Source organism: Haliotis rufescens, unplaced genomic scaffold, assembly GCF_023055435.1.
Source record: "Haliotis rufescens isolate VD_foot unplaced genomic scaffold, xgHalRufe1.0.p SCAF_18, whole genome shotgun sequence".
In the NCBI taxonomy this organism is placed as follows: domain Eukaryota; kingdom Metazoa; phylum Mollusca; class Gastropoda; order Lepetellida; family Haliotidae; genus Haliotis; species Haliotis rufescens.
In genome coordinates, this window is record NW_025963868.1 from 18,893,936 (window position 1) to 18,918,088 (window position 24,153).

General features: G+C 40.2%; 1 protein-coding gene across 1 annotated transcript; it reads left to right on the forward strand.

The window, feature by feature from the left end:
* Positions 1 to 3,481: 3,481 nt before the first annotated feature.
* On the forward strand, positions 3,482 to 23,626 carry LOC124121026. Its single transcript, XM_046483971.2, has 11 exons — positions 3,482 to 3,511; positions 6,989 to 7,058; positions 7,389 to 7,437; positions 8,068 to 8,149; positions 8,674 to 8,795; positions 9,024 to 9,172; positions 11,164 to 11,303; positions 15,462 to 15,549; positions 16,647 to 16,839; positions 23,012 to 23,159; positions 23,341 to 23,626. The coding sequence occupies exons 3-11, from the start codon at positions 7,390 to 7,392 to the stop codon at positions 23,409 to 23,411; spliced, it is 1,041 nt and encodes a 346-aa protein (XP_046339927.2). The 5' UTR covers positions 3,482 to 3,511; positions 6,989 to 7,058; position 7,389; the 3' UTR covers positions 23,412 to 23,626.
* The last annotated feature ends 527 nt before the right edge of the window (positions 23,627 to 24,153 follow it).

Here is a 24,153-nt window from a genome sequence, read left to right on the forward strand (position 1 = left end):
CAGTTCGGGAGTATCTCTCAGAGAGTATGTAATATCAAGCTTACATACTTGACTGTTATACTGCCTCAAAAAGTATGTTACAACACGTGCAACATGAGGGCGGGCACTATCCTGTTGCACTGTGATGTTACGTCACTGCATTTGCACAAAGGGGGGGAACATGATCCCGAACGATGTCTTCCCGGTAACGTACGCCTTTCAAATTGCCATTAACAATGATGAGTTGCGTCCTCCCGTGAGTTGTGACGGCACCCCATGTCATTACACTTCCACCGTTCAGTAGATGCAACAATTGAATACGGTTGTCTTGTTGACGTGACGTCACACGCGGACGACAGACCCGCGGTTAACGTCTCCAAAGAGATGATATTGTGTTTCGACGAACATTAAAATGTCTGTCAAGTTCGTTTCGCGCCATTCTTGTTTGCAGCAAGCCGTGGCATTGCGTAAGCATTATTTACGGCTGAACTAAGAGTTTTATGAACAACTGGTAGATGATCATAGTGTGCAGATCACATTCAGAAACCACGTGTGTGAGTATCATGTTCCCAACAAACAGCAAACATCCCAATTGTGCATCATGCATGAATAGGCACGTGCAAATTGTGAATCACGACCTAAAAGTCGAGACGATGCTTCATGAATATGTTTTGAAAATGCGTTATTTAATTTCAGAATAAATCTATTTTTATTGAACGTTATATGAAGCACAGTTACTTTTTTAGGATACAATAAAGGCTCAAATGATTGTTTGTTACCGCCGAAAAAATTACCCGAGGGAAATTACCATTTAATATGCGTAAGCAATAAAAATAAAAAGGGGCGGTCCCTCAATCTGGAACCTCGTTCCAAGAGGTAAGGTTCACTGATACATCGGTCAGGTGTACCTGTTCAGTCAAGAGGTAAGGTTCACTGATACATCGGTCAGGTGCACCTGTTCAGTCAAGAGGTAAGGTTCACTGATACATCGGTCAGGTGTACCTGTTCAGTCAAGAGGTAAGGTTCACTGATACATCGGTCAGGTGCACCTGTTCAGTCAAGAGGTAAGGTTCACTGATACATCGGTCAGGTGTACCTGTTCAGTCAAGAGGTAAGGTTCACTGATACATCGGTCAGGTGTACCTGTTCAGTCAATGTTTATGGGCCTTCATAGGAAATCATGAAATTCGCTCTTTTTAGCGTAATTCACAAAGTTGCAGTATTTTTTACAAATCACCTTCAGTCACTGTCATCACTGGCACAATTCGAGGTCAATTCATGAAAAGGTGTGCCAAAAATATTATATTTATTAGTACGTGTGCCGTGGAGGTAACAGTGCACATGTCAGTCAGACAGTGCATATGTGCTCTGTGATCTCCGTGGCACTACTCAGGTATCTGTCACTTGACACAAGCGGTGGCCTGTGATCTCCGTGGCGCTACTCAGGTATCTGTCACATGACACAAGCGGTGCTCTGTGATCTCCGTGGCACTACTCAGGTATCTGTCACATGACACAAGCGGTGGCCTGTGATCTCCGTGGCGCTACTCAGGTATCTGTCACATGACACAAGCGGTGCCCTGTGATCTCCGTGGCACTACTCAGGTATCTGTCACATGACACAAGCGGTGCTCTGGGATCTCCGTGGCACTACTCAGGTATCTGTCACATGTCACAAGCGGTGGACTGTGATCTCCGTGGCGCTACTCAGGTATCTGTCACCTGATTCCTCACAGGCATACTGCGGACCTGCGAATGTTTTGCACAAATATGTCAAGTCCGACTGGTGACAAATGAACCCCGTCATGTAGAATTGCTGGTGTTGTTGTTTGAAGGCCTGTATCCCCCCTCAAACTCACGGGCCCCGTTCCCTGTTCATCTATTAGCTTACCCATCAGTGACTGCAAAGCTTTTCGGGTGACTTCGTGCTTACCAGGGACCAGCAGATCCTGTATAATCGTGGTGATACCTACAAGTTTTGTCTGTGGTATTCTGACCTGCATCCTGACTGTGTCGATTTCAAGACCTGGGAATGTGAAGCAAGACGCAGGACCTACCGTCTCCTCATGTGCTACGGGTACGCCCAGCTCCTGGAAGGTACTGAGGCATGTATCAAGGTTGTCACCGCACTCTCTTGTCCCCTGCAGTTCCGCCTGTGAGAAAATCATCGAGGTAATGCATAAGCTGGCGGTTAGGCAACTTTTGCTGAACACACCATTGCAAAAAGGTGAAACACTGAGCATGTGGAGCAGCCAAATGGCAAGATTATAAAAATAGCCGAACGTGTCTAAAACCAACAAAGCCATTTCTTTTGAAATTACTTTCAGGCCACAATTCACATCCTGCAATTGAGTTATATCAACCCCAAACTGTGTAACTTTTGACCATGAACAGATTTTGAGCATCCCATGACAATATAGTGCTGAGCAATCCTTCCATCAGCTGTTGTTTGTGTGAAGGGAAGTCAGAATATGCCTGGGAACCTCTATATCAAGATGGTCCTTAGAGATGGCATTGAAACACCCAGCACTGACGGAGAATGACTTACATTGTTGTGGGGAGTAACAAAGGAGAGGTTCGGGTGTTTCTCCCTGGGCCCCTCACTACAAGCTGGTTTAGGCGGCAGTGGTGGAGACTTGGAGCCATTCATCCGTCACTGATATGAACACTTTGGGCTAGTTTTAGGGACTACTTGATCGGGCATGACCTTGAACTGCGAATTTATAACAGCTGCATAAGATTGAGATTGGCTGTTGATCCTAAATTTGTGGGCAGCCTCCACATATGAAATGTTGTTCACAACCCTTGGTGTGTAGAACGTCAAACATGAACATATGCCAACAAGCCTAAATAGGTCTGAGTAGGTTGACAATGTGATTAACAGACTGAGTTAAAGAACATGTTGTTTAAGCCCATGCCACACCGACTGGGTGCTTTTATGAGACGAAAAATGGACAACGTCTACATAAAGTAATGAAAAGTTGAAAGTGATGGGAAAAGCTACCCAAAACACACGCCCGATCGTGATCATTGGTTTAGCCCATGCAAGCGCAATACATGACAAGTAAGGGTCAATGTGGTTATAAAACTGAATTGCACGCTTGGAAGTTGAACATGCGCAGTTTTAGCACTTATTATTCTATCTAAGCAGAAGATTAAGACATTCGGACAGTTATATGAAATACAAAGGCTATCCACATAAACCTGTCACTACATTATAGGAAACTAACCATTTCCTCCAGCTTTTCATACATAAAAAAATTGTATTATAGTATATCAAATGTAGCAGTTTGAAACCCTATTTAGTCCCAAAGTCTTAACAAACATGACCAAAGAACGTTCCCCTAAATAAGCCTAGTGTTTAGTGGAGCATACCATAGGATAACATATCTTAGTTTCCTCTGAAACCGCCACCGCCAGATAACTGCCGGGTCACGTGACAGAAACTAGCCTGTATATGACGCCGTGCAGGGAGGAAGTAGATAGAAGCGGTGCTGCAGGCGTGGGGTGTTGTGTGGATATCACCAGGAAGGTAGGGCCCGGGGTAGCAGTGGCTCAGACAATGTCCTTCTATATTGCTTTAGTTCATATACTCCATAGAATTGGAAGGTCGTCATCTAAATGAATATAAACAACAAAAAGGATTTATAATTATATGTAATTGTAAGCAAGTGAACACTTCAACTTGTAATAATTTGTGTTCATACATGTAATAATTTGTATTTATACAGTTTGAAAGGTTGAATTCAAAATAACACTTTTTAACAGATTACCAATAAAAATTTCGCCTGAAAGACACACTCGTCTATTTTTAGTTCCTGTCTTGTAGGTCCAAACATTCACAACATATTCTAATGTCTTATTGGAACAGAGGACGAGGCTGACAAACTGATATGTTAGTTCATATGATATGTTGTTTGATTATCATCAGTTGCTTTGTCCAACATGGAACCCTGTAATAAAATGAATCTATACATGACTATATAGAAGGTCTCATTACTAGTGTCAGGGGCCAGTACATCGTAACTCGCGTAGCCTTTAAACTCAGAAATCCATCCAATCAACGCAAAGGTATTCCTACGTGTAATATTTCCCTTTCTCCAATCAGTGTTGATAACACAGCCAAATACAAATAAATTCAGGTACGGTATTTAATTACGAGAAATTGTTTATTTAATTTTCGAAATCTGCATGTATTGGCTGATGAATGTTAGTAAATGGCATGGCTGTCATCATACATTGCATACATTTCTTAAATCAATTGATAATATACACACTCGTGATAATGCCTGTGCCATTCCAGATCATTATTCGCATATTGTTATAATCTTCCCATGGTGTAAACCAGTTCCTTTAAGAAAAACAAACAGATTGTGACAAATTTGATAAACAAACCTATTGGAATTTCTACATTTCAATTTGAATAGTGTGCATTGTAATAGGACAAGACGGGATGTTAATATCCAACACGTCAGACAGTCGTGTGTTGTTAAACCATACCATATACCATTGATGAGTTGTTATACCATACCAGATACCATTGATGAGTTGTTATACCATACCAGATACCATTGATGAGTTGTTATACCATACCATATACCATTGATGAGTTGTTATACCATACCAGATACCATTGATGAGTTGTTATACCATACCAGATACCATTGATGAGTTGTTATACCATACCAGATACCATTGATGAGTTGTTATACCATAGTCAGCTGCCCGGTTAGTAGTATACCAATGTGGTCAGAGATGTTAGCCAGCTGCAGTGTGTGAAAGCCTGGAACTGGTCACTGGGAACCAGTACTCACCTGTTCTTTCAAACATCTCGCGAGGAAAGGAACTAAAGACTCAATGTTTACACAACGTCTTGTAATATATAGAGGACAATGTGTCAGTCTGGAGTTAGGTGTGAGGAGTTCACAGTAGTTCTCTGTGTGTTGTTTGTGAATGTACATTCATAATGAGTTGTTTGTGATCATCTGGTGATGTTAAGTATTACTCATGGTTGTTGCATATATCTGAGAAGACCAAGGGGGTTTGACGACATGTGTGTGAACGCACCGACTCCGATGTTTAGGGACATTCAACTGGTGTTCTGAGCTATGAATTTACTTTAGCGTTTATTTGTTACATATTTCATATCACCTTGATGAATGTATTATGACACACTGTCACAGTGACTGACTTACTGTGGTACTTCTTAACAAACTGTTATCTAATGATGACAATGAAATCTATGTGACCAAACTACAAAGGGTGTACTGAATGACAATGTGTGAGCACATATACATGCTCCTATATTCTTCGTGTGAAGAATCTATATATTTGCGCGATACAGTCGTCCGTTATTAGGCTGTCAGTGAACACCTGGAATTGTGTAAGAATCGTACCAACTACCAAGTAGTGATATAAGGAATAGGATTTTCGTAGACAGGATGACTGACTTTCACCTTGTGTGTGTTGATTGGAATGAGACACTTCATATAATGAGGGTTTAATCACTTATAAAATAGCAATAATAGTACGCTATACTAAAAGCACATTTTGTAAAAACATACCTTTGAAAAAAGTAGGTAATAAGAATATGTTGCACATGTGTGTATAGGGATGTACGGTGTATTAGTCAAATTGTAATATGTAAAGCGTTTCACCAATATTTGCCGAATATTTACTCAAGTCGGGAGACTGGAATTTGAAACTCCAACCCATGTTCGATTCCAACCCATGTTCGATTCGGCACAACCTTACAGTCGGTGATAGTGTTAATTATACAAGCCCATGATCGATTGTCCGATAAGTCATACATGATATTGGTATATAAATAACTTAACCACGACAGATAACCACCTCATGTGGTATAATCTATGATAACCTATATCATGCGTTGGCATAGTTAGTGGTTGTAGAACCTGCAACTATCAGTATACGTGGCTCCCAGCTGAGGGGGCGTGTAATGGGAGGAGTGCCGCCGGCGCCTACATCTAGGTGCTCCAATCAGCCCGGACGTGATGTAGCACCACAGGGGTATCATGTATTGAAGAGCCTTTTCGTGAATACCCCCATGTTTGTATCATATGTAAGTAATTATAAGCGAATGACCCATTGAAGTCAACCAGCTGTATGAAGGTGTGGCCTAGTGGTTCCTGACACGGATATACTGGGAGAAGACAATTATTCGTGCCACCCCGAATCCAAACTCCACCATCACTCATCAGGGACCGCTGATGTTATAGTCTCTAGGGGGCCTGGGAGTTAATTTGTTTTTGATAAACATTTGCTAAAAAAACCCACTAAAATACAATTTTTCCTCAGGTTTCACCCCTAAAAATATTTGTCAATAGAAAAAGCGTGTGTCCCAAACAAATTGTACGACTACTCTTTTGGACTGTAAAGAACTGCGTGTTTTGAAGCATTGACCAACCTCCAACTTTCCTCCATAGGGGGTGTAGGGTAGGACAGATAGACCGAGGGCGAAGCCCGAGGTTTATCAGTCTAACCTACAACCCCGCGGTCTTTCGACACGCATTCAGACTAAGTCCGAGTACCTTAACCGACTTATAAACCGAGGAAACAAATAAGTATTAAGATGAGATGAACTAAACAGCAAGGTTTGAAAAAATCTACCCCCTCATTAGAAATGAACTCGGCTAGCAATCATGATGCGTTTCATAAAGTCATGCAGAATAGAGGGGTAGTGTTTTCTCTGGCTTATAAACCGTCTAAATGACAGGAATAACAGCAACAAATAAGAAAACATCGGGATACTCTATAGTGAAACAAAATAATGTGTCGCGGTATGAAAGGATTGCGATCAAAGCGAGAGAAAATAAACACCTGCAGCATAGATAAAACAAAGTTATGACCTCTAAAATTGAACAACCTTTCATCACCTGCCCCGGTGGCTCGGTAGGAAAACAGTGGGTTATAAAACTTAACATGGCATGTGCCTTTGCTGGTTCGATTCCATAATGAAAAGGTTTCATTTCTTGTCTTCGATTTTCAGAACAATGGACGTTTGAAACACATTCCAACTTTCATCTGCTTTCCAACTCATCAGGTCTCTCTTCTAAAAAGTAAAATTTCATACCCGGGCGTAGCATAGCAAGTATGTTTGATTGGTTTGAAGGCTGTTTGGACAGGTCTTCCTGGAACTCTAAATGGTCTCTAAAGGTCACAAAGACCCCATCTCTAATTCCCAGAGAGGCCTAATGATCTCAGACTTGACATCGCCGAGTTTATGGTATTGTGCGCTTTTTATGGTGCGCTAGATCACTTGGCCATCCGTAAAAAGGCGTTATTTGATACTAACTAATATATATTCACGAGATTATTTTTAAAAATCTTTTTTTACCCTTCCCTTAAACAAGACGCTCATTTGCATATGTATTCTTATCCCTTTTTAGGATGAACATTTTTGAGGTCCTGCTACTCCTATTGGCCTTCTCTTGGCAGGTACGTACAAATGTGCCTAAACACAAATATAGGCCTACTTTTATGTAAAGAATGACTATTTTGTCACGTGAGTGGTAGTTGCATTTAAAAAAAGTTCTTGAATGTAAACAAGAAAACCAGTAAAGTGTCCTTCTTGGCTGAATAAAAACAGGAATTAACATTAAAATCTCTTACTTTTCTGGAACGATATCTGGTAGTAAAACTTCCTTAAAGAAGAAATAAGAAATTCGATATTTGCAGGTATATATTAGGATAAGGAGTCAGCATAACAATCTATGGGAATTTAGTGAATTCAGAAGACTCTACATCGCTGTACATTTTGACAATGATGACCCTTGTACTGTTGTTGTTGGAAAGCACTAAACGAAGTCCGAATTCCTTATAGCGCGATACAATCGCTTAGACTGGTAACCTGTTACCTACCTTGCTGACTGCGCTTAGCAACATAGGTACTGTGTTACTAATAATGTGCTATTGTTTCGACATTTATGTGCAGCTATTTCAATATTATGGATGTTAATATATTCATTTAAAGCGTAAATAAAATTTTCGAATTGATTCACGTGTAAGAATTGTGTCACGTGTCACGGGAAGATGTTTAACTAAACGTTTTTAATGACGTCATAACAGGAGAAAGAAGCAGCAGCATCAACAAAAACAGCATCAACATCAACAACACCAGCACCAACACCAACACCAGTATATACGGTTGGTACGTGTGACTATACTATGACCAATGGACTGTTCACCCCTGTCAGTTTGCTGTAGGTAATTAGATATTGCACAATTTAAGTCAGCGACAATGGTGTGTTCAGGTCGTAAGATGATCACGTGATACAGAAGGCATACTCACCACCCTGCATGTACTAGTATATGAGTGTGACATGCCACACCAGCTGTGCACCTTATGCTGAACCGATCAATTTTCACGATTGTGGTAAAACGTTAGCTCGTCTCACCGAAGTCCAAAGTTTGATTCCTCACATGTACAATGTGTGAAGCCCAACCCGGTGTCCCCCGAGGTGATACTTCTTCATTATTGTTGATTAAAAGCGGCGACTCAACACACTCACTCCCGAAGTGCTTAAATCGTTTTAGACCATTCCGCAGTGAGCATGAAGATAATCTTCAAAATCAGGTAACGAGTATTGACGAACTGATACTTGCAGATGTAGATGTATGCAAAACTTTCAGAAGGTATGTAGAAAATTATTCTTCACACATTTATGATTTCAGCCTGTGTCTCCACTGAAGAGGCGAAACTGACATTGACAGACACCAAAACCTTTAAAGTCCACCTGCCACCTGGATGCTCATCAACAGGACCGCCTTACACCCTTACCAGGCCATGCTTAGGGGTACATACAAAAGGAAACGCTCAGATTGAAATATTACATAGCAAAGTATACTTTTGGTCTATTGATAATTAGGACTAGGGGCATATTAATAGTTGTGTACGAGTCTATACTATCACATTACTATCATCTATACATACATCAATACTTTACATAATTTCGTTTTTGATTAACAGATTGTTGGGTCAGTGTAAAATGTGTAATTTCAATGCTTAATCAAATGTCTATCAGAAAACAGTCTACATATACAAGATACCACAGACGACAGCTTCGTTCGTCGGAGGCGACGGCACAATCGCCCTAACTATAACATGTGAGGTGCCCAAAGACGGGGTAACGGCCATGCCACATGTCAGTGTGAAGATGATGCCTTCAGTGACGTGAGTAGGATGACTTCATGACAGCATCTGTAGGTCAAGTCAGCTGGCTGTAGTCTCATTCTTATGCCCCCCTTTCACTACGACCACGAATATCCCGAATCATTCCGAATCGGAAACTTTCGAGATTCGTAATGATTCGGCCAATAATGCAAACTTTCGTGGCTAATCGGGGTGAAAAATATGAAGAATGCCAGGAATGGGTTAAGAAACATGTACGAATTACAAGATTCATGTACGGATCATGCTCGAATTGTGAGAATCACCTACGACTGAGTTACGAATATGCCGAATGTTGTTCTTACTTACATGATGCGTAGTTGACTCGGGACATTCGTGGCTGTTTCAGGATGTTTTCGGGTTGAGGACAAGACATTTTGGGAGCCACTGATCGCCAAGAATAGCCAAGAATGCAAAAGATCGATTACGAAGCTGTGACGGAACATAAGAAACAATTACGAATGAATTACGATACAGCCACGAAATTGCAATTCGGGGACCCTTCCACGAAAGCTTTTGACCAACAAAAACTTTCTCGCTGTTTGGGAATCAAATAAGTTTCATTTAAGAACTTCAAGAAATGATTGAGATTTATCTACAAAAATGAAAAATTTCCTATTCGGGGTGATTCGGGATATTCATGGTCGTAGTGAAATTGGGCATAGGATTATACAGTAATGTGCAACACTGTCATAGACAGCATTAATAGTTTCACATAAGGCGTCAGCAGATCTAAAATGTTGTCATCTGGTGGCAGAAAGGCACATCTAACATAGCATGTAGCAGTAACTGTTACATGCGGCTGTTGAAAGGGCCATTATTATGATACATGTAGGTCAACTGTTTACTATTACGTCTACCTTAGTTCAAAGATACGTCACAGCGTAATTGAAAATAACAACTTTGATGCAAGACAGATCAGCAAAACAAAGCCCTGTGACGTCAGCCATACTCAGTGTTGCTGGTGAGAGATCTCTCACTGACATTGCGTTTTCACTATATTTTCACCATATCTAGCATGGATGGCGCATTTTAATACTAGTTTAAAATATCAGTCTATCTGTGTTGATTTGTGAGCGATATGATTATTCCCCAACATTAATACTTATATGTATTAGGAATGACTGTCTCCCCACCCTAAACGTCGACCTGGCTGAGCCTGACTTACGTCCGTTACACGTCGCTGTCAATGGCTTCCAACATAGTTTGTGGGGTCTATTTACAAACTGCATGAACCATGAGGACAATCCCGTAGTCATGTTCACCATGAACCATGTTAACCTGACGATGTCCTGGCGGAAAGGAGGCTACTGACACAACCATTCATAGGTGGTACGCTGTTAAAAGTGCAGGTGACGACAATAGAGAGACTACTGACTCTTGTGACTGATGATTGTGTGGTCCTGACACAGTGGTTAGCGTGTACGGTACCTAATTGTGTGTGTTCTGAAATAGAATTCATCGTGAATGGTTAGCTGTGGTTCTGATATCGGACGCATACAACAATCTAATGGGTTATCAAAATCCATTGTCATAAGCATCTATGTCAATAGGTCGATGTTTTTATATGCACGGCTTTTGTGTGAAAAGGTTTAGTTTAAAAGAGGTATCGGTGGGAAAAATGATACCACTTTTTAACAAATCAGAATCAAGCATTCTTCAATGTCATGGTAAATGACAAACAACTGGTCATCAATGATGCATTTATCATTTGTGTCGTCAGTGTGTATGTGTTGTTTTCTATGAGGATAAAGGAATTATACACGGATGCGCGTTTATATATGCGTATGATTGCCAATGGTATAATGTTCGTGTGGTTCTCTCCAATAACAGTGACGTTTTCTCAAGAACCCCATGATCGCGTTTTCAACAGCTGTTGTTTGTTGATGATCATGGAAGTGTACATGTGACGGGGACACAGGTTGTAATAGTGTGTATGTTTGGTCTCAGTGTCAGTGTGGTTCTGTCCTATCCTGTCCATCACAATGTTTCAGACCAACGGTGGAGAACCACCCATTCACTGAGGTTACCATGGCACTGTCAACAACTGATCCTCACACACCTCTCACTACTCCAAGCCAGACTGCCCTGGGAGACCACTTGTATCTCGTCATCATGAGTGAACCAAAGAAAGGTGAATGTCGTATTATGAGAATATTAATGGAAAATTAACAAAATCCTTCGGATGGTTTAAAATCCGATGTCATTGGCTGTTATATTGCCAAAATGTTTCCAATCTATACGGATGTTGTTTTGGGACAATTTCGGGAGAATGATCCTTAATGTCTTTGATCGAATTTGATCTACGTCGCATTAATTGTTTTTTCTCAAACCCGCGCCTATGGCCAGTGTTAGAGGTCAGGTCGGGTCAAATGGTGTTAACGTCGTGATTATTTTACTCATATAACGACCTGCATGAACGTATGTATAGCTGCTTGTATATGTCTCGTGTTTTGAGAGCAATACCTCATCGCTATGGCCTGTAATGTGAATACAGTCTCTTCCACCTTTCTAAGACATGGATCTCATGGCCTTCGTCTGTAATCTGAATACAGTGTCCCACCTTTCTTAGACATGGATCTCATCGCCTTCGTCGGTAATCTGAATACAGTGTCCCACATTTCTTAGACATGGATCTCATCGCCTTCGTCTGTAATCTGAATACAGTGACCCACCTTTCTTAGACAGGGATCGCATGGCCTTCGTCTGTAATCTGAATACAGTGTCCCACCTTTCTTAGACATGGATCTCATCGCCTTCGTCTGTAATCTGAATACAGTGACCCACCTTTCTTAGACGGGGATCTCATCGCCTTCGTCTGTAATCTGAATACAGTGTCCCACCTTTCTTAGACATGGATTTCATCGCCTTCGTCTGTAATCTGAATACAGTTACCCACCTTTCTTAGACAGGGATCTCATCGCCTTCGTCTGTAATCGGAATACAGTGCCCCAACTTTCTTAGACATGGATCTCATCGCCTTCGTCTGTAATCTGAATACAGTGACCCACTTTTCTTAGACATGGATCTCATCGCCTTCGTCTGTAATCTGAATACAGTGACCCTTCTTTCTTAGACATGGATCTCATCGCCTTCGTCTGTAATCTGAATACAGTGACCCACCTTTCTTAGACAGGGATCTCATCGCCTTCGTCTGCAAAAGGAATACAGTGTCCTACCTTTCTTAGACATGGATCTCATCGCCTTCGTCGGTAATCTGAATACAGTGTCCCACCTTTCTTAGACAGGGATATCATCGCCTTCGTCTGTAATCTGAATACAGTGACCCACCTTTCTTAGACGGGGATCTCATCGCCTTCGTCTGTAATCGGAATACAGTGACCTACCTTTCTTAGACATGGATCTCATCGCCTTCGTCTGTAATCTGAATACAGTGACCCACCTTTCTTAGACAGGGATCTCATCGCCTTCGTCTGCAATAGGAATACAGTGACCCACCTTTCTTAGACATGGATCTCATCGCCTTCGTCTGTAATCTGAATACAGTGACCCACCTTTCTAAGACATGGATCTCATCGCCTTCGACTGTAATCTGAATACAGTGACCCACCTTTCTTAGACAGGGATCTCATCGCCTTCGTCTGTAATCTGAATACGGTGTCCCATCGTTCTTAGACATGGATCTTATCGCCTTCGTCTGTAATCTGAATACAGTGACCCACCTTTCTTAGACATGGATCTCATCGCCTTCGTCTGTAATCTGAATACAGTGCCCCACCTTTCTTAGACATGGATCTCATCGCCTTCGTCTGTAATCTGAATACAGTGACCCTTCTTTCTTAGACATGGATCTCATCGCCTTCGTCTGTAATCTGAATACAGTGTCCCACCTTTCTTAGACATGGATATCATCGCCTTCGTCTGTAATCTGAATACAGTGACCCACCTTTCTTAGACAGGGATCTCATCGCGTTCATCTGTAATCTGAATACAGTGTCCCACCTTTCTTAGACATGGATCTCATCGCCTTCGTCGGTTATCTGAATACAGTGACCCACCTTTCTTAGACATGGATCTCATCGCCTTCGACTGTAATCGGAATACAGTGACCCACCTTTCTTAGACATGGATCTCATCGCCTTCGTCTGTAATCTGAATACAGTGACCCACCTTTCTTAGACGGGGATCTCATGGTCTTCGACTGTAATCTGAATACAGTGACCCACCTTTCTTAGACATGGATCTCATCGCCTTCGTCTGTAATCTGAATACGGTGTCCCATCTTTCTTAGACAGGGATCTCGTGGCCTTCGTTTGTAATCTGAATACAGTGTTCAACTTTTCTTAAACAGGGATCTTATCGCTATAGCCTGTAATAGGAATACAGTGACCCACCTTTCTTAGACATGGATCTCATCGCCTTCGTCTGTAATCTGAATACAGTGACCCACCTTTCTTAGACGGGGATCTCATGGTCTTCGACTGTAATCTGAATACAGTGACCCACCTTTCTTAGACATGGATCTCATCGCCTTCGTCTGTAATCTGAATACGGTGTCCCATCTTTCTTAGACAGGGATCTCGTGGCCTTCGTTTGTAATCTGAATACAGTGTTCAACTTTTCTTAAACAGGGATCTTATCGCTATAGCCTGTAATAGGAATACAGTGTCCCACCTTTCTTAAACTAACCTGTTATACAGAATATATGTTTCCGAAAATACTTAGAAGTGGTATGGGTGAATAATTTTCAATGTTATTTTCATCCCTCTTCTCGTGTAAGGTACAGTGGCTGGTTTGGTCCATAACCTAGGAAATATACCTTCATCATACACTTTATCACAAAATATTTCCGAATATGGTATAAGTATGTTTCTTGGTGATTTAAAAAATCTCCACTCAAGAGGTCCATACCAGTTGCTTTGTTACATTGTAACGTTTTGATGCCAGTTAATATTTCATCTGCATGAATAGGGTAATTAAAATGTCACCAGTGACGTCAGTGACCAGTACATCAGATTTGACATTAAATACCCTTCTATCTTTCACGTGTACGACGTCGCTTTGGAAAAGACATTCAAAAATTATACCATGCATACATGTATTATTTTGTACCTGGTTGTCTTCTCTTGAGGTCTTTAGCCTCTTCCAGAACAATTTAGGATCGTCCACAGACTTTAAAATATCGTACAGTTCTTCATGTTCATACTGCTGCCTTGACATCTGACATACATTCTCATACGTAATTCTACCAGTGATATGCAATTTTTAATACCCTCCGTTTTTCTGTTTTCTAAAAAATTAAAGAGTGATATTTCTCTCGTTTGTAAGTTCACATCTACTTCAAATCATATAGATGGTTTGCTTGCGACACATGCTAACCTTTCTGCTCATACTGTCTGCAGAAACACCAGGAACAACTCAGTATCACTGTCAACATATATAAGCGTCTTATAAATAGCATCATCAAGTAGATGTGTACTTGTTCAGAGCAATGATAGAAATGTTTATGCATAATCCTCAGTTCACTTATATTTCATTTCTTTACATCCACATATTTACCAGCATTTGAAAGGTAAACATCAACAGACACATTGAAGGACACCGTGACAGGAAGACATTCTGAATCAGTGCGTGAGGTCATTTTGAAAGTTGCGAGTTATTAAAAGAAGATTACATGATTGATAACATTTTCCTATGATGTAAGGCCCTTCCTAACTTATACTGTTCAAAGCGGCGTTTTGTTGGGACATGTTTAAGGTCTAACCACGTTTAGATTACGAACATGTTTGGAATTTAAAAACACTTAAAAACATTTTGATAGGATGTTGTGGGTATGAAGCTATGTCATAGCCCCTTTTAAACGCGGTTTTAAACTGAATGAATGTTATTTCAATGAATAATTTGCTCTCTCAGAATACAATTAACGTTGTGTCTGAAATGTGAATATGGTACGCGACACGTTAACGTGTGACTCATATGGACAGAGGTTACCTTCAATGCTGGAAACTGGTTATAAAATCATGATTGACGATCCTCGTAATTAATCGATTAGCGTCATTTTGCTGTTTTCCAACATGCTGTTATTCTAAAAACTGTATTCCGAATTGGAATACGCAATTAATTATAACCACGACTGTTGCCTACAACTGTATTCTTATTGAAAAGATTAGAACAGTTGAGAACTTGAGAGAGGTTGCAACATCGTTTGTGTCCGATTATAGAAACTTGAGTTCGATTATTTGCTGTTTGGAGCTTCGGATCAATTTTCGATTATTTTATTTAATCAGAACACAACTAGTTACGTTTGACCATTGTTTTATTATTTCGACAGGAGGCAGCAACATTTTGATACCAGAGATATGTTCTGCGAAAGATGGGAAAGACACAGTAAAGTTGTGGAACCTCAAACAGGACGCTGGGTACGTATAACCAATGTTCAGCGAAGGAGCAGGCATTGAAATATGTAGATTATATTTTACATCCGACCGCAACAAATAATCACTCGGAAGCAGGCGTACAGACGTACAAAGAATACTGGGGTTGGATAACTATACTGAACAGATAAGACAGGCTCGATGCAACATAGACGGCAGTCAACATCGTTGACGAGAGCGACACTTCAGTGGTGCATGGAAAGAGACTTGGTGTTCATGTTGATCTCTGGTGTAAGGCACGTTCAAACGTTCCAGGAGTGTTCCGTACAGTTTCTGGGATCATTTGGAACTGTTCCTGCAAGTGGCTCTTGTGCATGTGACAGTATTTGCTTGGTGACGCGAGGCCCGCAAATTTTGCATTGCGTGCCACACTGAGTAACAAATGATATCAATCTTTACAGCTTGCACAGACATGTCAAGCACATTGTGATATGCATGCCATCTGACTTTTCATTGCAATGTTTGACGCCATGGGAAAGTTGATTTTTCACGTGCCCATTAACATTTCGTCGTTCTTTGAACGACTGGAAACAACACATGACTGAGAGACATCATTTACCTAAATATATTCGAATCATGTAACACATTTTATTATACTTTTGTATCTTTGTTATGTAACGCCAGACTCAGCAATAGTCCAGCTATGTGGCGGTGGCCGGAAATATATAAACGAATCTTGCTCAAACAAACCAGTAATTGATATTGTGAGCAACGATCCATACTGTCGGGCTCACATGACACACAATCAAGCGATTCACCGAGCCTGACCACCATATCCATTTGGTCGCCTTTTACAACAAAGCATAGGTTGCTGGGCACCATTGGTAATCCCCACAGGGATATAGTTTTGTCACCGTAAACTCATGATAAAAATACTTTATTTACTTCACTCGGGGTAGTTTCTATATAAATCCCACTGACAACAGTCACAATTGGAATTAATAAATTCCAGTAAATGTTTCATTTTGTCGAAGAAAGTAAAGCACACGGTACTCAATGTTTATAGCATTGGTCCTGGTGTAAAACAAAATTTCATAAACATCACGAAGATAGTTATTGTTTATAACGGATTGTCTTTCCAGGAAATGTGGTAGCCTTGAACCTACACTGATCGGGAATTTCACAGTTGCAAATACACCAGTGACATATGGAACGAAGACGGAGGATGTCGCATATGCAGATATATATGCTTTCATGTTCCCAAACAGTGGTACCATCACGTACGAATGCACTGTTCTGGTATGTCCGAAGAATGGAACTGGTCAATGCGCAACGGTATGTGTCACGCACTGCTGCTTCACAATATTCACGTTTCATAAATCGTTTCATAAATCAGTTGCAATGTATATCTAACCTGCAACCTGACGCATTAACCTGTTTCTTATTATCGAATTACAATGATAAGAACACATTGACCAAACGTGTTGATGTTTATATATCTGGTATATGTTGATATATAGCATGTCTGTAGTTGATATATTGTCCGACTACAGTTACAAATCTATCTTCAGAGGTTGAGGTCAATTTGTCACAAATGAAAGCACTAAGTTCCTCATTGATAACATCTATGTGGACTCTGGGGATTTAGGCAAGTAGTAGCATCCCCATGGGCATCACTTGCGCTCCCCTTCATGCTGATCTGTGTCTTTATGCACGTGAATGGACTTTCTGCTCGGATTGGCGAAAAAAAACAAGTTATGACAAAGAGGTTTAACAAATCTCCGAGCTACATAATTTCGGATGTAATTCAGGTTATGTATTTGTAGCTAATATGTATATTATGTATAATGCAGTTAATATTTGACAGATATACATATCATTGTTAGAATTCGTACTTTTAAACTATATGAAATTCTTAACATGAACGTCCCTTGCCTAGGAATGTACGTCTCCTGCATAGGAATGCACGTATGTTGAATGAAAGTCTCTTGCCTTCAAAAGTGCATCTCTCACATAGGAATGCACGTCTCCTGCATAGGAATGCTGTCTCTTGCATAGTAATGTAGTCTCCTGCTTATGAATGTAGTCTCTTGCATAGTAATGTAGTTGCTTACCTAGGAGTGTAGTCTCTTGCAAAGGAATGTAGTCTCTTGATTAGGAATGCTGTATCTTGTATAGTAATGTAGTCTCCTGCTTAAGAATACAGTCTCTTGCATAGTAATGTAGTCGCTTACCTAAGAATGTAGTCTCTTGCCTCGGAATACACGTCTCTTGCATGGAAATGTGAATCTCTTTCATAGGAATGTACAACTCTTGCCTAGGAATGTAGTCTCCTGTTTAGGAATGCTGCCTAGGAATGAAAGTCTTCGAATGTGCATCCTTCACATAGGAATGCACGTCTCCTGCGAAACAATGTACGTCTCTTGCAAAGGAATGCAGTCTCTTGCATTGTAATGTAGTCTCTTGCCTAGGAATGTAGTCTCTTGATTAGGAATGTACGTCTCTTGATTAGTAATGTACGTCTCTTGATTAGTAATGTACGTCTCTTGTTTAGGAATGTAGTCTCTTGATTAGGAGTGTAGTCTCTTGATTAGGAATGTAGTCTCTTGATTAGTAATGTACGTCTCTTGATTAGTAATGTACGTCTCTTGTTTAGGAATGTAGTCTCTTGATTAGGAGTGTAGTCTCTTGATTAGGAATGTAGTCTCTTGATTAGGAGTGTAGTCTCTTGATTAGGAATGTAGTCTCTTGATTAGGAATGTACGTCTCTTGCCTAGGAATGTAGTCTCTTGATTAGGAATGTAGTCTCTTGATTAGGAATGTAGTCTCTTGATTAGGAATGTACGTCTCTTGATTAGGAATGTACGTCTCTTGCCTAGGAATGTAGTCTCTTGATTAGGAATGTAGTCTCTTGATTAGGAATGTACGTCTCTTGATTAGGAATGTACGTCTCTTGATTAGGAATGTAGTCTCTTGCCTAGGAATGCAGTCTCTTGATTAGGAATGTAGTCTCTTGCCTAGAAATGTAGTTTCTTGATTAGGAATGTAGTCTCTTGATTAGGAATGTAGTCTCTTGATTAGGAGCGTAGTCTCTTGATTAGGAATGTAGTCTCTTGATTAGGAATATAGTCTCTTGATTAGGAGTGTAGTCTCTTGATTAGGAATGAACGTCTCTTGCAAAGGAATGCAGTCTCCTGCCTATGAATTTACGTCTCTTGCCTTGAAATGTACTCTCTTGATTAGGAATGTAGTTATGTGTTTATCTGGAGTGAAATGATGTCCGGATATGTGGAATGATATGATATCTGGAGTGAAATAATGTCCCGTTATGTGTTTATCTGAAGTGAAATGATGTCCCGTTATGTGTTTATCTGGAGTGAAATGATGTCCAGTTATGTGTTTATCTGGAGTGAAATGATGTCCCGTTATGTGTTTATCTGGAGCGAAATGATGTTCCATTATCTGTTTAACTGGAGTGAAATGATGTCCCGTTATGTGTTTATCTGGAGTGAAATGATGTCCGGTTATGTGTTTATCTGGAGTAAAATGATGTCCCGTTGTGTGTTTATCTGGAGTGAAATGATGTCCCGTTATGTGTTTATATGTTGTGAAATGGTGTCCCGTTATATGTTTATCTTGAGTGAAATGATGTCCCGTTATGTGTTTATCTGGAGCGAAATGATGTTCCATTATCTGTTTAACTGGAGTGAAATGATGTCCCGTTGTGTGTTTATCTGGAGTGAAATGATGTCCCGTTATGTGTTTATATGTTGTGAAATGGTGTCCCGTTATATGTTTATCTTGAGTGAAATGATGTCCCGTTATGTGTTTATCTGGAGTAAAATGATGTCCCGTTGTGTGTTTATCTGGAGTGAAATGATGTCCCGTTATGTGTTTATCTGGAGTGAAATGATGTCCGGATATGTGGAATGATATGATATCTGGAGTGAAATAATGTCCCGTTATGTGTTTATCTGAAGTGAAATGGTGTCCCGTTATGTGTTTATCTTTAGTGAAATGATGTTCCATTATCTGTTTGACTGGAGTGAAATGATGTCCCGTTATGTGTTTATCTGGAGTGAAATGATGTTCCATTATGTGTTTATCTGGAGTGAAATGATGTCCCGTTATGTGTTTATCTGGAGTGAAATGATGTCCGGATATGTGGAATGGTATGATATCTGGAGTGAAATAATGTCCCGTTATGTGTTTATCTGAAGTGAAATGATGTCCCGTTATATGTTTATCTGGAGTGAAATGATGTCCCGTTATGTGTTTATCTGGAGTGAAATGATGTCCCGTTATGTGTTTATCTGGAGTGAAATGATGTTCCATTATCTGTTTAACTGGAGTGAAATGATGTCCCGTTATGTGTTTATCTGGAGTGAAATGATGTCCGGTTATGTGTTTATCTGGAGTAAAATGATGTCCCGTTATGTGTTTATCTGGAGTGAAATGATGTCCCGTTATGTGTTTATATGGAGTGAAATGGTGTCCCGTTATGTGTTTATCTGGAGTGAAATGATGTTCCATTATCTGTTTGACTGGAGTGAAATGATGTCCCGTTATATGTTTATCTGGAGTGAAATGATGTCCCGTTATGTGTTTATCTGGAGTGAAATGATGTCCCGTTGTGTGTTTATCTGGAGTGAAATGATGTCCCGTTATGTGTTTATCTGGAGTGAAATGATGTCCGGATATGTGGAATGATATGATATCTGGAGTGAAATAATGTCCCGTTATGTGTTTATCTGAAGTAAAATGGTGTCCTGTTATGTGTTTATCTGGAGTGAAATGATGTTCCATTATCTGTTTATCTGGAGTGAAATGATGTCCCGTTATGTGTTCATCTGGTGTAAAATGATGTCCCGTTGTGTGTTTATCTGGAGAGAAATGATGTCCCGTTATGTGTTTATCTGGAGTGAAATGATGTCCGGATATGTGGAATGATATGATATCTGGAGTGAAATAATGTCCCGTTATGTGTTTATCTGAAGTGAAATGATGTCCCGTTATGTGTTTATCTGGAGTGAAATGATGTCCCGTTATGTGTTTATCTGGAGTGAAATGATGTCCCGTTATGTGTTTATCTGGAGCGAAATGATGTTCCATTATCTGTTTAACTGGAGTGAAATGATGTCCCGTTATGTGTTTATCTGGAGTGAAATGATGTCCGGTTATGTGTTTATCTGGAGTAAAATGATGTCCCGTTGTGTGTTTATCTGGAGTGAAATGATGTCCCGTTATGTGTTTATATGGAGTGAAATGGTGTCCCGTTATGTGTTTATCTGGAGTGAAATGATGTTCCATTATCTATTTGACTGGAGTGAAATGATGTCCCGTTATATGTTTATCTGGATAGAAATGATGTCCCGTTATGTGTTCATCTGGTGTAAAATGATGTCCCGTTGTGTGTTTATCTGGAGAGAAATGATGTCCCGTTATGTGTGTATCTGGAGTGAAATGATGTCCGGATATGTGGAATGATATGATATCTGGAGTGAAATAATGTCCCGTTATGTGTTTATCTGAAGTGAAATGATGTCCCGTTATGTGTTTATCTGGAGTGAAATGATGTCCCGTTATGTGTTTATCTGGAGTGAAATGATGTCCCGTTATGTGTTTATCTGGAGCGAAATGATGTTCCATTATCTGTTTAACTGGAGTGAAATGATGTCCCGTTATGTGTTTATCTGGAGTGAAATGATGTCCGGTTATGTGTTTATCTGGAGTAAAATGATGTCCCGTTGTGTGTTTATCTGGAGTGAAATGATGTCCCGTTATGTGTTTATATGGAGTGAAATGGTGTCCCGTTATGTGTTTATCTGGAGTGAAATGATGTTCCATTATCTATTTGACTGGAGTGAAATGATGTCCCGTTATATGTTTATCTGGAGTGAAATGATGTCCCGTTATGTGTTTATCTGGAGTAAAATGATGTCCCGTTGTGTGTTTATCTGGAGTGAAATGATGTCCCGTTATGTGTTTATCTGGAGTGAAATGATGTCCGGATATGTGGAATGATATGATAATTGGAGTGAAATAATGTCCCGTTATGTGTTTATCTGAAGTGAAATGGTGTCCCGTTATGTGTTTATCTTTAGTGAAATGATGTTCCATTATCTGTTTGACTGGAGTGAAATGATGTCCCGTTATGTGTTTATCTGGAGTTAAATGATGTTCCATTATGTGTTTATCTGGAGTGAAATGATGTTCCATTATGTGTTTATCTGGAGTGAAATGATGTCCCGTTATGTGTTTATCTGGAGTGAAATGATGTCCCGTTATGTGTTTATATGGAGTGAAATGATGTCCCGTTATGTGTTTATCTGGAGTGAAATGATGTTCCATTATGTGTTTATCTGGAGGAAAATGATGCCATCGTTGAAGTATTAAATTGATTCCATGTGTAACATCTAACCATTTGGTGTGGTGATGTGAAATGGGGTTTACCGTCGCGTCCAAAATGTTTGCACCTAAGTGGCGTCATACCAGCCAACCAGTTCTTGTTTTATCCCCTCACTGCCGTGCGCCAGGCAGTGTAGCAATTAGTTCTATAATTTAACGTCTCCGTCTGGTATGGCGTGGACGGAGATGGAACCACCGAGCTTTTGCTCTCCGGATAGATGCTCTATCCAATACACCACCAGATCAGTTCTGTTCACTAAACAGAAGTCGTATCACACTTGAGAGAATTATCGTTGTTCAGTTATGTGAGTTATTATCTCAGTGGAGCCATGTCTTTTGGCGAGGCCCATATTTGAAATGCGATAGCTCCATTCTATTCCATTGCACTAAGTAGATCTATAATTATAGATCTCTACCATGAAGGCAAAACACTTCACTTGGTTTTGTGGTTTCGGGGATTGAATTTACCGCTTTTATTTAGGATTGACTGTGTATTTTTTTGGTTCATTGAGGTATGAATCGAAAATCGATGCGCAAACTGTATGAATCCGCGTAGGGTGAAGGAATACATACTGTGGCGTGACATAATCACGCGTGACATAAATTAATTTATGCACATAACTTGATACCTCTACAAAGTCAGTAGCCAATCAACGGAGAGTATGATAAAAACAAAGTTCATAGGACCTGTCAATCAGGACAAGAGGTGAGAAGAACTGCAACAGTCAAGACTGAAACGAACCGGAACAAATATGTTCTGAAGAAGGCAGCTGTTACACGGGTCCTGGACGAGTCCACTGTTCGAGATAGCGCTATATAGTTTTTCTCTAAATCGGGATAAGCAGTCAAATTCATATTGAGAGGTGGTCGGGACCGGCGAATACGTTGGAGATATCGATACATTCGAGATAACAGATCTTGGGATAATGGGTTCCGACTGTCTTTAAAACCTGTATGATTATCACCCAAGTCCATCTGTCTTACCGTTCTTCAGAATTGCTTTGGTGCCGTTGTCGAACTGAAAACGGCTTTATTTACGTAGTAGTATGTAGTGTAATGATGTCTTCACTTTGAAAGGGTTATTCATCGTATATTACAGGAGCTGACATCAAACAACAACTGCTTGAAATCCACAGCTAGAAAACGTCGAAGTGTGAATAATGTGGGAAATACGACAGCCACTACACATTTCAGAAGGACAGTGTCGGCAACGCTAACGGTCTCTGACTTCAAGGGAATTTCCGAAGGTAACATATTGAGTTGATATATTGTTGATCATGAGTTCGAATCCTAGATTCTTGCCAAGTATGATCTTGGTTTGCTTGTACTACGCCCGTGCTCATGGGTTAAGTAACCGCCCACTATTTCTTCATTTAAACACACAGTATTGAAGTTTGGAATACAATATCTGATAATTTCCTGTTGCAGGCAGTAACGCAAGAGCGGAGGGTCTCCTCCTGTTGGTGCCCATGCTTACAAGCTTTCTCTTGTCAAAGTAAAATTCATCACTTAGACATGTGACTTCAGCGGAAGTATACACGGTATCCTGAAAATCGTATTGGAATTGTTTGAAGATCAACAGTTGATATATCTATTAATATGTCTGCATAATACATGACCAATCAGACACATTACAAATTACCCTTGGTCTTAATTGTATGAAATGTATGAAGTAGAAGTTCGAGGTGGAATCGATAAATTGCTACAACAGTCATTTTGTGTTTGTTCTGACACAGATATTAGATCCACAGTCTTTAAATTGGTTTACGATCACAGATTAGACATCACAAGAGCCGTTAGGTTAACTTCATTTTGCTTACTTGATGCTGTCCCTAACTTGTTGAGCTGACAGAAAGTAGAATGAGATTATGTATGTCTGTCGTAGTACCCTCTCAAGAAACTGGGCAAACGAAGCTGAAGTTCACATTCCGGTCCTACCAATGATGACGCTTGAATGTGTTCAATCTGATTTCCAATAAGGGATCAATGGTAGCCATGTTGAATGAACATATATTAATGATCATATTTCGACCATCTTGTTTTAAAACAGTAACGGAAGCTTGCAGGTGTAATTCGTAGTGGAACTCAACACATAGGTTCTTTGTTTGTTAAATATTGATTATTTAATTTGGACCTCAATTTGATTTATTTAATTCTCTCAAAATGTATCCTTGGCTGTGTAACCATCTTGTGCAGCTCACCATTGGGATGCAAGATTCTTCTTGTGACGTCATCGTATTT

Coding starts and splice junctions, on each gene's coding strand:
- LOC124121026 (XM_046483971.2), top strand. CDS start 7,390: ATGAACATTTTTGAGGTCCTGCTACTCCTATTGGCCTTCTCTTGGCAG. Junction 8,150..8,673: donor AACACCAGTATATACGGTTG/GTACGTGTGACT, acceptor TTATGATTTCAG/CCTGTGTCTCCACTGAAGAG. Junction 8,796..9,023: donor TTACCAGGCCATGCTTAGGG/GTACATACAAAA, acceptor AATGTCTATCAG/AAAACAGTCTACATATACAA.